The sequence below is a fragment of the Anneissia japonica genome, unplaced genomic scaffold (genome assembly GCF_011630105.1).
Source record: "Anneissia japonica isolate Jap-2015-1 unplaced genomic scaffold, ASM1163010v1 scaffold287743_len2803612_cov181, whole genome shotgun sequence".
NCBI classification, from domain to species: domain Eukaryota; kingdom Metazoa; phylum Echinodermata; class Crinoidea; order Comatulida; family Comatulidae; genus Anneissia; species Anneissia japonica.
This window is the reverse complement of record NW_022733259.1, coordinates 1,722,406-1,738,043: the sequence shown is the minus strand read 5'-3', so window position 1 is coordinate 1,738,043 and position 15,638 is coordinate 1,722,406. Positions and strand designations below refer to the sequence as shown.

Below are 15,638 nucleotides of genomic sequence, written 5' to 3'. Positions count from 1 at the left end.
GTGGGAGGGGGTGTCCCCTCCTTTTAAAAAACGAGATTTAAAAAAAAATTGGGACTTCTAGATGGCCAGAAATGGCTGGGATGGGAAAACTAGGTCGATTATTTTTTTTGGTTAGACTGCCCGACGAGCTCTGGCTGATAGGGGGACTTGACCAGACCGATGGGGGGGCTTAAGCCCCCTTCCCCCGCTGGCGCCGCCACTGTGTAAAAGCTATACTGCTTTATACTCAGTTTTAATATTACTTTTTACAGGTGATCAGTGTTTGGCTGAAAAAATGGGGGCTTTCAAACCAAAGATGATTAGCAGGCCAATTAGCAGGCCCGACAAAATTGCTGTCGGGCCACATGTGGCTTGCAGGCCACACTTTACCCACGGTTTATATATTGAAGGTGTAAGGCCTGTTGAATATGAACAATTGCTTTTTAGCTTTTTATCTTTGATCGTTATCGTCAGAGTTTAAACATGCCTTTATGCATAATCCTCTAATCATAAATCCTATACTGTATGTATATTTCTTTTCATATTGTTAAAAATGCATATATTACCGTTGCAATAAAGCTTTTTGATTTGAATAGTGGAGAAATGCTCATAATTTATAGAAGAATTACTGGACTTAATTTGTATTTTGTTATAATATATACATATGCGTGGCCGTTTCAGGCTTATTTTTAACTTGCTTGCAGAGAACGGTTTGGTTTACCAACCTCAAGGTCAGGTTTCAATCTCTCACTGTGACCTCTTGTTGGTCCAGGAAATGGTAGCTCTGACCAGGTTATTCCATTAAAATTACAAATGAAAATTACAGATAATTAAAACAAATACTTTAAACATAGTAGGCCTATTTATTAATTTTTTAAACACTTTTGTTTTTATGACAGACATCAGTGCCAAAATTGTATAATTTATTGATCATGAAACACCTATAAATTGGAAGCAACCAATACACAGCTAATGGCGTAGTGTAAATTTCATCAGTATATATTATCTTGGGAGGTAAATTCAAAAATTAGCATTTGAATTCCTTATAACAATGACCTTTATCATTAATCAACATACTGTAATATCAATCCAACATAAAAACTTTATGACTCCTCATGCATGTTAGAACCATGAATCAACTGAATGAAATCAATGGAGGGAAAATGAAACGACAAAAAATCAACCAATCAAATTATAGGAGGGAACATGAAATGGCATTTTTATAACTGACAGTAAGCATTATGAAAACATGGCTTCAGTACAACAGTTGTTAATATTTCTTGGTGCTTTTACTCACTGTCAAAAGTCTAAAAAAGTGTTGCTTTCCACACTGAGCATATATTCAGGTTCATGGACATAGTAATGTTCAATTCCTATGTATCCTGCATGGAGAATTAACCAACCTTACTAACCAGATAAAATTCAGTTGGCTGAAAGACGGAGCACTATTTATACCAGATTGAGGATTTACCAACCAGAATAATATCAATAAATAATAGAGCACACTTAATTTCACAAAATGAGTTGGTGCTCCAGGAAGAACTCAAGAGGAAAGCGACCATTGAAAAACCAATCACATCAACTGCAGTGATTGAGCCAAATTTTTAGGCAAAAGCTGGCCTAGCGCTGGCTATGAACAAGATAAGGTTTAGTTAGCTAGGCGCCTGGCCTACTAACTACAGTTAAGGTGTTCCCTTCCCTTTGATGCTCGAGGAAAATCTGATTTCTCCCCTGGAGTTTAGTTTTTAGACCACTGAACTGTTCAAATGCATCTAGCCACTTTGCAAAGCGATCATCATTTTCGTTCTGCCCATGCACACAGGAATCCCCAGGTATAATCCCACCACCCCAAAATCGGGTCAATTTCGCGTTCATGGTGGTGGGATTATACCCGGGGAACTACGGTATTCCTATTCACATTAAGATAAATGGACATTTTCAGTATTAAGAAACATGTCTTCATATTTGTGTGGATATGGGTGTGATAGGGCCAAAAAAAATTTATTGTGTTTGCCAGACCGAGCCAAAATGTACAAAATTGAGATTCAGCATTTTATTTTATTTTTATTTTTTACTAAAAATATATTTTTTAATGAGCTAAAAAGGCTGGAATAAGACTATCTGGCAGGACGTTAGGTCATGCTACAGTGTTATGTGATTGTTCAGCTTTTAAGCATGAATTTAAAAATGGTCTTTTTTTGTGTATTTTCCACTTTTTAGGTATAAACATATTTTTTAGAAAAAAAAAGAATTTCCTACAGACTTCACCCACTTTTTAGATGGCCAGAATTAACCTGTTATACTCTGCCTCTTCTGTTGAAACCTTCTTCTATTGATGGAGTTCATTTAAACAATTTTCAGGCATCTTCTTGACTTATGAATTTACATTGAAGTTGAAAAGTACGTGGGACCAACCCTCCTTAAAATATGTAGAGGACGTGTCCCCCATGACTGTCCTGCGTCCATGCATGGCCAGTCGAGAATAGTGAGCATGTGGTTCAAACTTGTGACCTCAACGGCAATAACAAAAACCAATACTCCAAACAGCCTTCCAAAATAAAAACACTACTAGAAACTGAAAATAAAACTTGGTGTTAATAGACTTTTAGTTAGCAATATCAGCAGAAACTACAATATAACCAACTAAATTTGAACAAGACCTTGATGGAAAGTAGGAAGACCGAACTTAAGGGATTTGTTAAGTCTAAAATGAGGTATAGTATCTGCATGAGTTTGAAATTTAGACAAACAATTCCTGAAACATTGTTCATCTTACTATTCCTGAGTCAAACATTCAGCTTTGATGTAAATCTTTTTTATGAGCCACAAGACAAAAATATTTTGGAGGGAAAGACAGCAGAATTTCTGTGCATATTTTCAGTATGGAGACAAGGCTTAAAATGCATTTGGAAGCACAGCAGCAGCACAATACAGCACCATATAAGTAAACATAAAGTAAATTTCATCCAATATGATGCTAAATGCAAACTAGAAATTCCTGAAGTCACTTTATCAGATTCTGGACAATATAGCTGCCATGTGATCAATAGTACTGACACCGTCTTTCAGTCATCAAGACCTGCTACTCTGAGTGTTGTACCATTCCCAACACCCACCTGTCAATCAAATCAAGAAGCTTACATGGTGGGAGATGTGCTGATCTTGTATTGCATTGCAGAGATCACTGATGAAGTTTCAACTGATCCTTCTAAACTGGAATGGGGTTCTTTTGAGAATGTATCAACCAGAATAATATCAATAAATAATGGAACACATATAATTTCACAAAATGAGTTGGTTGTCAAAGAAAAGCTACATGAAAAGAGCTTTGTTTGTAAATTAAATGTTGATAATTTGGATTTAAAAAATGAAGAAAAATGTTCCTGTAAAAAGTCAATAGTTGTGAACATTTCTGTGACAATCTTTACATCTGACAATCTTCGAGTTGGACAGTCTACAGCTTTCAAATGTAAGACTGGACATGACTGTCAACAATGTGAATACAACTGGACAATCAGCAATACCAATCTACTGGTCGACATCTCAGATCCTGACCTCAACTTGACCATCACTGATGAAATGATTGACAGTGTACTGATATGTCAAGTGAAATCATCTAAACAAGTACAAGGATCTGCATCAATTAAAATTAGTGTCAGTATATTGACAACAACCATAAATAGTGACATTAGTACTCTGAATACAATATCAAGTACCAATGGTGACTTCTCCAATGTATGCTTGGTGATAATTGTTCCTGTAACAGTATGTATCATAATATTTTTGATTATTATAATTTTGATTATGTACAAAAAATCCAAAACCACAAACAATGAAAATAATTCTGTAGTTGATAGGAAATATAGACATAAAGACATGTCAACTCAGTGTAGTTTAGATGACTTTATCTCTGGAGAGGAGGTGGCTACACCACTGCAGTCAATGTCGAATTTGCCGATACCAGCTTCTGTTAAATATCTCCAACCTCTTTCACATCAACATTTGAAAAAAGTGAGTGAGGACATAATATTAACCCATCCTGATCAGCAAAAGAAATCAATAATTTTGAATCAAGAGAGTGAATATGCTCATAAAATCTATGTATCAGATGTTCATAGTGATCAATCAAGCCAAACCTCATGTTCAAACATGAAACATGCATACTTAGAGTTGGCAGATCCACACGTCTACCAATCATCACTGCCATCGCAAGACATCCGCCAAGAAACTACTGGAAAAGACCTGCAATGTACTTTTGCTAATCAAAATATTCCTACAGATATGGAATACTCATATGCATATGGACATGTTAATCAAACAAAATGGAAAAAATTGTAGCTAAATTCAATTATGACGATTAAATTTTAATTCATTTGTAAATCTTTTGATATGGATATGAAGGGATGCCATATGTTACTTTTAAATGCCTCTAAAATGTAGTAAAAAAATTAGCTCAAGAACAGATTTAATTAAATCATGTAACTATTGACTTTAGCCCTTGGCTAGGCTTTAGAGTGGGGAGGGAGGGTTAGGAAGGGATCCTAGTGGCTATTATCTAGTTTGATACTATTCTTTTACTTAATTTCTGTACTTTTTTGTATTAATGTTGTAATAAAGCTACTTGATTTTAAAAATGAAAAAGAATAGATTCACTAAACTAGAAAAAAGGTATGAAACAAGGCCTATCATCATTCAGTGGATATGACTGTACATAATACTGTAGGGCATTATGAGCCATGAAATAGTACACACTACATATAAACACAAAATGGCATATACACTGTAGTCCAACAGTACAATGTAATAGACCTACTCTATGTGATAATCTATGTAATAATGTCATAGATAATGACTTTGTTGTAACCTCTTGCTTGTTGATCCAGGGATTGGCAGCCAAGATTGTTCCATTAAAATTAAAATTACGTATGAAAATTACACTTACTTAAAACAATTATGCTCAAACATAGTACTGTAGGTCTGCTCATTTATTAGTTTAATTATTTTTTTATTTTATTGACATACACATTAACTGTCTTTACTTCCAATGCTGTACAGTAGTCTGAACTGAATTAGGGAGAAAAATTCAAATTAATTAGCACTAGTGAATAATAAATCAACATACTGAAATATTGTGTAGAACAATATAAAGTAAATAACAGCAACACTTTTGAGACTAACAATATAGAATTTATTCTCTAGCCTTTGTCCACACGGTTCATCAGGAGACTGTGAAATATTGTGAAAACATAAAACTTCTATACTATGACTACTCATGCATGTAGAACATAAATGTATTGTCTTAAAAATTTCCTCCATGGTAGAACTGATTAACCAATCAAATCAAATCAAAGGAAGGGAAAATCAAAGAGGGAAAAATAAACAAACATTTTCTGAGTGGCTGCATAGACAATGGCATAGTGTAAATTGAATTTCATCAGAATGTATTATTTCAAATTCAAAAATTAGCACAGGTGAAATTCTTATAACAGTGACCTTTATCATAAATCAACATACTGAAATACTGTACTGTATAGATGAATAAAAAGTATAGCCGCGTTAGTCTGTACAGTATAGAAAGTATAAAGTAAAAAACAGCAGCACTTTTGAGACTAACAATATATAATTTATTCTCTAGCTTTCGTCCACACAGTGGACTTCATCAGGAGACTGTACAAATGTAAATGTAAAGGTACTGTACAGATCACTCAGGCATGTAGAACTACAGTAGAACAAATGTAGACCAATCAATCAAAACATGGATCAACCAATCAAATCAAAGGAGGGAAAAATTAACGACAATTTTCTAATAGTAAGCATTTTGAAAACATGCCTTCAGCACAACAGTTGTTAATATTTTCTTGTGCATTTACCCACTATCAAGAAGTCTGAAATTGGATATAAGTGTTGCTTTCCACCCTCAGCATATTCAGGCTCATGAACATAGTAATGTCAAATTCCTATGTATCCTGCATGGAGAATTAACAAACCTTAACACTGACATGGAATTCAGTTGGCTATTACTATTACTATTTATACCAGACTACAATGATCCAGAGGTGACGGAACTGGGGGGTGCTGTGTTATGGAGAGTAATGTGTGACAGGAAAAGGTCTGCAGTCAGTTGGTTGTTACCATGCGCCAGTGATGTTGGAGTATATAGTACAGCAATATGAAACTATTATGTAGGCCTACTGAATGAATAAAGTTCGGAGTTTGTCGGGTAGTGAAATGATTATTTCACATTTTAAGTGCTCCCTAAATTCATAAGTGTAAGCTAAATTACGGTGATTAATTTAATTAGCGAAGATATGGAGACAATTATTTCGAATCCCTCTTTCAAGAGGGGATGCAAATGCTTTGTGAAAAAGAGTACGCCGCGCTACTCATTTTCACAAAAAAATACACACAACAGGTTAGCTAACAATTATGTCAATGTTACATGAACACCTGGGAAGGAAGGTGCAATCACGTTGTTACCTAGCAAACGTCTGTACTGTATGGGGGAGGGGCTCCTGATGTACTGTGTAGCGGGGGACGATGAGGCATAAGACTAGGCCTAACTAAGACAGTGGAATTATATGTGATATAAAGTACACTTTCGGAAGAAATAAATTAAAATAAGAAAAAAAAAATAACTAAGAATAATTCATTTGCAGAGGTACCTTATTTACGTATTATACAATGCTAACAATGCGGCTCTTGTAGCCCTGGCTTGGGCAAGGCATCCATGTGCAAAGCAGTGGTGTTTGTTTATCCATGAAAAAAGCACGCCGGGAAAGTTTGCCTTACCAGGAAAAGGTGACGTATCTAGCTTATGACGTATGCACGCTAACTAATGTGAGTGTGACATCACCAAAAAATGAATATTTTCTATTATAACCAAAATATTAATAACTACAAAGTTTCTGGGCGTAAATTCCCTTAATATGAATGAAGGGTTGCTCAATCTCCTTGCCATACAAATTACAGCTCCTACTGACATCTCAGTCGAGAAATACGGGTAGCTGAAGTTTTTCTCACAAATCTGACTACAAAACCATATCCAAATTTCACGTTCCACTTTTGTCCCTGAGTTGTGCTTCGCACTCGCCGCTGAGGGCGGCGTTCCAGGAACCCTGCGTCAAGAAAAGGTTGACATTTGTGGAGGTAATCTAGTGTTAGATATTTCAAATGTGAAACTGTCTGATAAAGGTCAATATCAATGTTTTGTTAAACATAGGACACATGTTATAACAATGTCAAAGCCGGGAAATTTGATGTTCAAGCTATACCCCACAAAACATACCCAAAATGCATTGTTTCTAAACATTTATATGCTGAAGGTGATAAAGTCACAATATTGTGCATCTCCGAAACCAAAGGAAATGTTAATATGAAATGGTTCAACTCACCACAAGGTACAAAATTGCGACGGTTAAAAAAGACAGACTTCACAACATTATTTTGTAGCTTTGAAGCTACAAAGCAAGAACATGGTAAGGAATACAAATGCCTGATGAAAATGGAGGGAGAACAAGTTCCACATGGATGTTCCACACAGGCTCTCAACATCACCAATCAACTGCATGTGTACACAACAACCCCGGAATTTACTTATACCGGAAATAGCCTCAACATAATATGCGACATAGAGGAACATTTTGAAGAGGTTTCTTACACATGGGCATTTAAATATTGCAGTAGTGATGTAATAAACAAGTTCAAAATCATGAATGAAAAAATCTCAATCAACTCTATTGCTTTGGATATGAATGGATGCCATGTGACTTGTAACGCTTTTAAAAATAATGCTACTGGTAATTACACATACATAATAAAAGTTGTTAAAAATAATGCTACTAGTAATTACACACGCGTAATGAAAGTTGTTGAAAATGACATGAAGAACAACTATTTACCCTCTGGTAAAACATTAACAGATCACTCTCTGACAGTAACAATAGTCTTAACTGCATTTGGATGTTGAGTTTTTGTAATAATAGCGGCTGCTTTCTTGGTTGTATACAAGAAAAAACACAATGGAATTTTACATATTCCTGGTATTTCAACACCTCAAAGAATGTAACTACAACAAGTAGAAAAACAATATGATTTGGAGAAAAAACTGAAATACGTGAAAAAGTAAATGTATAAATGGTATACACTTTTTTTTTAAATAAGAACCCTGAGGCTAAAATTGCTTAAAAATTAAGAACAAAATAAGAACAAATTAAGGCTGAGAAAAAATGTCAAATGATATTTTTATTTAAAAAAACTAGAAAAACCAAAAAATCATATCTGTACCTTATGTGCAGAATGTATGACTATGTAATACCCTCTATAAAACAGTACAGTAGGTGTACCTACCTGTTGTTTGGGGTCATTTTTACCGGGGCCTTTTTCTGGGGCCATTTTTACCTCCATTCCAGTACAGTGTATACTGCTGTACAATAATTTTCTATGTTTCAAAAGTATTTAAAATAAGAACAAAATAAGAACATTTTGAGCCTGAAATCTGCCAAAAAAGAAAAAAAAAAAACTGAGTCTGGGCAAAATTTTAATACTTAATACTGTATCATTCTTCTTTACAATTACTGTATTATTAGTATATTACCATAGTTCCTCTGTAATACAGTAGTATAATACTTGCATAAGTAGGTATGTTAGACTGTTCCGTACAGCAGTTGTAATATGCAGGTTCTCAACCTTAAAAGTCAGAGGTTACCCTGACACTGTAAATATGGCCTTGGTTTATGTATTAGTAATTTTCTTTCTCTATTCAGACAAGTAGGTTTTAAACATGCTACTTGCTCCAACATTATGGAATGCTTCAGGACTGACTATGTGCTCAGTAATCATTTTTTTCCAATGACCTGATCATTTTTGAGGCACATAGGCCTTGGTACCATACATAATTTTATTCAATGAATTAGCATTCATGGAAATTTAACTTGTAAGCATTTCACATACCTTGAAGGACTATCAAAACATTAAATGAAAAATATAGCATGGCTTTTTGCTATATCACATCATAACATAAATGATTGAATAAACATAATTTCCTGATAAACAGGAGTCCAGTGCCACTTTTTCTATTTTGAGTAAATATTGTAGTGTTTTGTGTGTACATATTACCCAACATGATTTGAAGTTTTCATATAATCAGGGCACTATTAAAAAAACAATTTTCCTTACTTATTATGACATATATTATTTTTGTAATTTCCAGATTTTGGTAATTAAAACCTGTGAAAACTGAAATTGTGTTGGTCTTTGTTTCATTGTATGTTAACACTTTTATCATTTTGAATGAAAATAATAATTGGTTTACTGAATCATTGGGGGGGGGCAGGGGATTAGGTTTTAGGATAAACTGTGGTTTTTAGTAACAAAAAATGAGTTCCGAAAGTAGCAGGGATTAGACACTGCAATTATAGACACTGGTAAACAGAACTTGCTCACCAACATTTTTGATGATGATCACAAAAATTGTGATTTTAATGGCGGTACATAAATAAATATTTTAAAAAAATTAATTTTATTGCTAAGAGTTCAGCTATGCGAGTCATTTCACTTATCTGTCAATTCGGATAATTTACATCTGTCATTTTTCCAGTGCCATTTTTTTAATGGTCTTTTTTAATAGTAATGTAGGACAAGATACGGAAACTATGCTTGTTTCTTCGGCGTTCATTAAGTCTACAATCGCTGTAGTTACTTCTTGCAAGCTTTAATAATATAAGTCACTAGCTAGAAATTATCTCCTGGAAAATCCCATCACCCGCAAATTTATGATATATTCATGTATTTACTATACTGTATTATCCATTGTCTCCCGGAAGTCAGTCCTGAGGGGTTTCACTATGCGCTGCAATATAAAGTTAGATAAAGAAAGATTAGAGAAAGCGCATTTAAAACAGATCTCCCAAAACTTTGGCGAGCCATTTTTGGGTCGCGACCCATAGTCTTCAAATTAAAAAATTAAAAAAATTAATTTCTTAAAATAAAAAAAATTGAATTAGGATAGAACCTGCTGCACTAAAGAGCCTTCCCCAAGTAACACATTATAAGAAACTGAAAGTAAAACTTAGTGTTCAACTGAATACTTGTTGTAGTCATTTGTTTCCCATTTTATGTCTTGCAATAGTAGCAGAAGTACATGTACAAATTTATTTAAAAAAATATTGTTACAAGATAGGGAGACAGAAAGGATTTTTAATTGGTTGTATCGTAGTCTAAGATGAGGTATAGCTTCTGCATGGGTTTTATATTTAGACAAACTATTCCTGAAATATTGTTCATCTTTTTATTCCTGAGCTTAACACTCAGCTTTGAGGTCAATTTTGTTTATGAACCAGAAGACAAAAATATTCTGGAGGGAAAGAAAGCTGCATTTAAGTGTTTCTTTTCAACTTGGAAACAGGGTTTAAGATGTGTTTGGAAGCATAACAACAGCGCACTGCAGCCCCAGATAAGTAAGCATACAATAGATTTCAGCCAAAGTAATGATGCATGCACACTTGAAATACCTGAAGTCACTTCATCAGATTCTGGACAATATAGCTGTCTTGTGATCAATAGTACTGATGCCATCCTTAAATCATCAAGACTTGCTACGCTGACTGTTGTCCCATTCCCAACACCCATCTGTCAATCAGATAAAAAATCTTACATGGTTGGAGATGTGCTGATCCTGTACTGCATTGTTGAGATCATTGATGAAGTTTCAACTGATCCCTCTATTAGATTGGAATGGGGTTTATTTGAGAATGTGTCAACCAAAATAATATCAATAAATAATGGAACACATATAATTTCAAAAAATGAGTTGGTCGCCCGGGAAGAGCTCAATGAATGGAGTCTTGTTTGTCGGCTGAATTTGGAAAATTCAGATCCAAATAATGAAGAAAAGAAAATCTGTAGAAAGTCAATACATGTAACAATTAATGTGACAATCTTTACATTTGATAATCTTCAAGTTGGACAGCCTGCAGCTTTCTATTGTAAAACTGGACATGACTGTCCACAATGTGAATACAACTGGACAATCAACAATACCAATCTACTGGTCAACATCTCAGAACCTGACCTAAACTTGACCATCACTGATGAAATGATTGACAGTGTACTGATATGTCATGTGACATATCACAAAATGCATGGATCTGCTACATTTAAACTTAGTGTCAGTACGTTAAACACAACCACAAATAGTGACATTACTTTAAATACAACATCATGTACCAGTGGTGACTTCTTCAATGTACACTTGTTAATAATTGTTGCTGTAGTAACAGTATGTATCATAATATTTTTGATTTCTATAATTGTGATAATCTACAAAAAATCTAAAACAAATGAAAATAATTCTGCAGCTGAGAGAACATGCAGACATAAAGACATGTCAACTCAGTATAGTTTTGATGACTTTATATCGGGAGAAGAGGTGGCTACACCACTGCAGCCAATGTCAACTTCTCTGATTCCAGCTTTTGTTGAATATCTTCAACCTTTTTCACATCAAAACTTAGAAAAAGAGAGCGAGGACCTAACAGTAACACCCTCTAAACAGCAAAGGAAATCAATAACAGATGTGGCCATTTTGGATCAAGAGAGTGAATATGCTCATGAAATCTATGTATCAAATTTTCATAATGATCAATCAAGCCAAACCTCAAGTTTAAACATGAAGCATGTATACTTAGAGTTGGCAGAATCGCACATCTACCAATTACCACTGCCATCGCAAGACATCCAAGAAACTACTGGAAATGACCTGCAATGTACTTCTGCTAATCAAAATATTCCTACAGACATGGAATACTCATATGCATATGGACATGTTATTGAAACATAATAAAAAAAATTGTAGCTGAATCCAAGTATGACAAACTTCATCTTTACATTTTATGTGTATTCAACTCCGAATCGGCAGTGAATACATTTCTTGAATTTAAAAAAAAACATGATCCTTGTATTCAATTCATTATGGAAAAAGAGTAATAATAATTACCATTTCTTGACATGCTTATTGACACCTTGGACCCTAGTCGTTAAGCACTTACACAGGTTTGCTAAGTAATTTTTGTAGCTACACGTCCTGTATGTATATACTCGGCCTTAAATAAACCTTGATTGACTGTACATTTAAAATAACAATTCGTGGAAAGAGTCTGACCTTGACTTAACTAAATTGATTGTTGTTTTTCAAAGAAATTGTTTTCCGACATCTTAAATTAATAATACCATTAATAATTATATGGTCTATGATTAATTTTTGTCTATTTCCCTACTTCTGTAATTAGGAAAAATTTCCAAAGCAACTACGGAAGAAAGTTCTGTAGTACTGTACTTGAGAAGTCTGCATGTTTACTATAACTCTAACTGTTTGAGTAAGGCTATGTGATGAAATGTTGTTGATCCAGGGATTGGCAGCTCTGGCCAAGATTGTTCCATTATAATTACAAACCAGAGCCCTGGGGCGTCAACGTTCCTATGCATGATGCATGTTTTATTTTCAGGCAATATGAGGTTGGGTGGATTTTGTGTTGTGGTGGTTTACCTTGAAAAGTTAATTCTTTGAATTTGAATATTGGGAAAATGAATACAATAATTACACATCAGGTATAGGCCTAAATAAATGCTCTGCTATTTCCCCGCCGCCCCTGGCAGGAGATGCTATTATTCACGCCTCCAGCATCATGCAGCAGCCTAGCCTGTTGTCTCATCTCGTGGGTGACAAGTTGTCCCAATTGACCTTATGACATGTGGCACCCTCTAGAGACATCAGAGTCGCTTATTATTTTTAATCAAGCAACTGGGGGTGCTAATCAAAAGCAAAAACATGGAAGAAGGTGAGTGAACCACCACTGATGATCTTCACATCGTGAGGTAAAAACAAAATGTCGGAAAACTTTTTCTGACGCATGCGCAATTTCTCTCTAAATGTCCACACACACACGCACACACACCCACACAGAATATGTGATTGCAAGAGTCCCTATTGCATTGTATGCAATGACAGTTAATTAAAACACTAACTGTATACTCAAATGTAGTAGGTCTACTTACTCATTATTGTTTTTATTGAGAGACAACAATGTATGATTTATTGATCATGAAACATCCCTACTTTTGAAAATGGAAGTAACCACTGCACAACCAATCACATCAACTGTAGTAATTATAACCAATTTCACATCAGCCAATGGCGTACTGTAAATTGAACTTCATCAGTTCAAAAATTAGCACAGGTTCCTCATAACAATGACCTTTATCATAAATCAGCATACTGTACTGAAAATAATGTACTGTGACCACTCATGCATATAGAACATAATGTATTGTAGAACCAATCAACCAATCAAACCATCAATTTCCGATTATCAACTGAGCCATGAGGACAAGAGTGTTATAATACACCCTTGGATTTTTCCACTAGAACACATTTTTACCATCAACAACATTAACACCAGTGGATGTGTTATCTCCATACCAAAGTTACTATCATATGTGATTTACAATTATTTATTGCATAGTATGCAATACCTTGAAAAAAAATGTGTCCTAATGGGAAAATCCAATTAAACAAATAAAAAAAAAAAAGATTTTAAAAGTGTTATATGTATACTTAATCCACAGTACATGAACACACACACACACATGGCAAACAAACAGTGGAATTATAGTCTTGTTAATAAAAACAATTTGATCTGGTCCTTAAAATCAACAGAACTAAATTATACATATATTATATGTATAATTTAGAAATTTAGAAAATTACAGTATATATTAAATATGTACTGTAATTTTCCTCAAAAGACATCAGTATAGTATTTCCTTTTTATTTGGTTAAACCAAGAAGTCTATGTTTAAACTATAAATTTGTATTTGGTTTTCCATTTTGGTTTTCATTGATATCAGACAGTACTGAACAAAAATGACACAGTATTGATTATACAATAGGTCCCAGCATTACATGGCTGTCTGATATCTACGTGCTTAATCTATGATTCCACAGTAGAGCTGGCAGCTCGCCAAAGGTGTATTCCATTTTACGGTATTTATCAATCCACATCATAAAGAAATGAAGTTCAAACAAATGACCTTCAAAAATCGAGCAGTCTTATGTTAACCTGTTGCTATTTAAGTTATTAATACATCTACAAAAAATTTTTTTAATTTTAATATATATTGAACAATTGTAAAAACATATTTCAGCTTTTACTATTAGAAAATGGAAGATTCCACTCAGTGTTTTATTCAGTTTGAAAAATGTGGGAAATCAGTATAACGGGAAAATGGCATCTAAAATACAATTACAGTTGTTAATAATCACTTGTTGCTTTTACCAGTTTTGTAGTCAGCAGAATGTAGATATAACTATTGTTTTTCACACAAAACATATTCAGGCTCATCAACATGGTAATGTTGAGCTCCTATGTACTTTGCATGGAGATCTTAATAATGAGATGGAATTCAGTTGGCTGAAAGACGGAGCTCAGTTTATACCAGACTACAACGATCACCAAAGATCTGACATTAGTGCAGGTAATGTAGTGTTGGATATTTCAGATGTGAAACTGTCTGATGAAGGCCATTATCAATGTGTTGTAAAATATAGGGAAAAAGTTATAGCAATATCAAGGCCGGGGTATTTAACGGTTCAAGGCATACCAGACAAAAACTACCCACAATGCTTTCTCTCCAAACACTTGTATACTGAAGGTGATAAAGTCAATATATCATGCATCTCTGAAACAAAAGGGAATTTTAAAATGCAATGGCTTAAACCACCGCAAGATACAGAAATGATACAATCAGAAAAGACGGATTTCACAAAGCTATTTTGTAGCTTTGAAGCTACAAAGCAACAACACGGTAAGGAGTACAAATGCCTGATGAAGATGGAGGGAGAACAAGTTCCACGTGTGTGCTCCACAAAGGCCCTCAACATCACAAATCAACTGCATGTGTACACCACAACACCGGAGTTTATTTACACCGGAAAAAGCCTTAACATTACCTGCGATACAAAAGAGCATTTTGAGGATGTGTCTTACACATGGATCTTCGAAAACTGTAGCAGTGACATGTCAAACAAGTTTATAAACATGAATGAAAAAATCTATATCAACACCATAGATATGGATATGAATGGTTGCCATGTGACTTGCAAAGCTGCAAAAAATATGGCTACCGGTAACTATACATATGTAATGAAAGTTATTCAAAATGACCAAGAAATCAACGTTTCTTCACTCTCTGTCCAAGCATTAAAAGATGAATCCGAGATATCAACAATAGTCTTAACTACATCTTCATGTTTTATTTTCATTATTGTAGCCATTGCTCTCTTGATTAAATACAAGAAAAAAAATACTGGAACTTTAGATATTCCTGGTATTTTAACACCTCAAGGAATACGTAGCATGAACAGAAAACCGAAAGGAGAAAGTGTATAAAGCAAATTTTTACACATAATTTTCATTCTCATATTTTTTTAACAGTTTGATTATTGTTAAATTTGTAATATTAATTTCCAGGTAAATTTTATACTGTATATATGGTTTAATATCAAGGATCATGCAAATTTGTATGTAGAAATTTACCATCTCAATATTTCAAATCATTGTAAATAACATTCATAGCTGTTTGCTGTATTTGCTTTTGTTACATAT

General features: G+C 34.2%; 2 protein-coding genes across 2 annotated transcripts in view; one reads left to right on the top strand and one right to left on the bottom strand.

Moving 5' to 3' along the window:
* Positions 1-12,011, bottom strand: part of LOC117116115 (nephrocystin-1-like) — a 21,939-nt gene extending 9,928 nt beyond the window's left edge. Inside the window, exon 1 of the mRNA XM_033260078.1 lies at positions 11,972-12,011. The gene's annotated coding sequence lies outside the window, so the exon portion shown is untranslated. The remainder of the gene's footprint in view (positions 1-11,971) is intronic.
* A 2,247-nt stretch (positions 12,012-14,258) lies between these two features.
* On the top strand, positions 14,259-15,422 carry LOC117116010 (cell adhesion molecule 2-like). Its single transcript, XM_033259940.1, has one exon. It carries the CDS (start codon positions 14,259-14,261, stop codon positions 15,420-15,422), a length of 1,164 nt encoding a protein of 387 aa, XP_033115831.1.
* Positions 15,423-15,638: the final 216 nt, after the last annotated feature.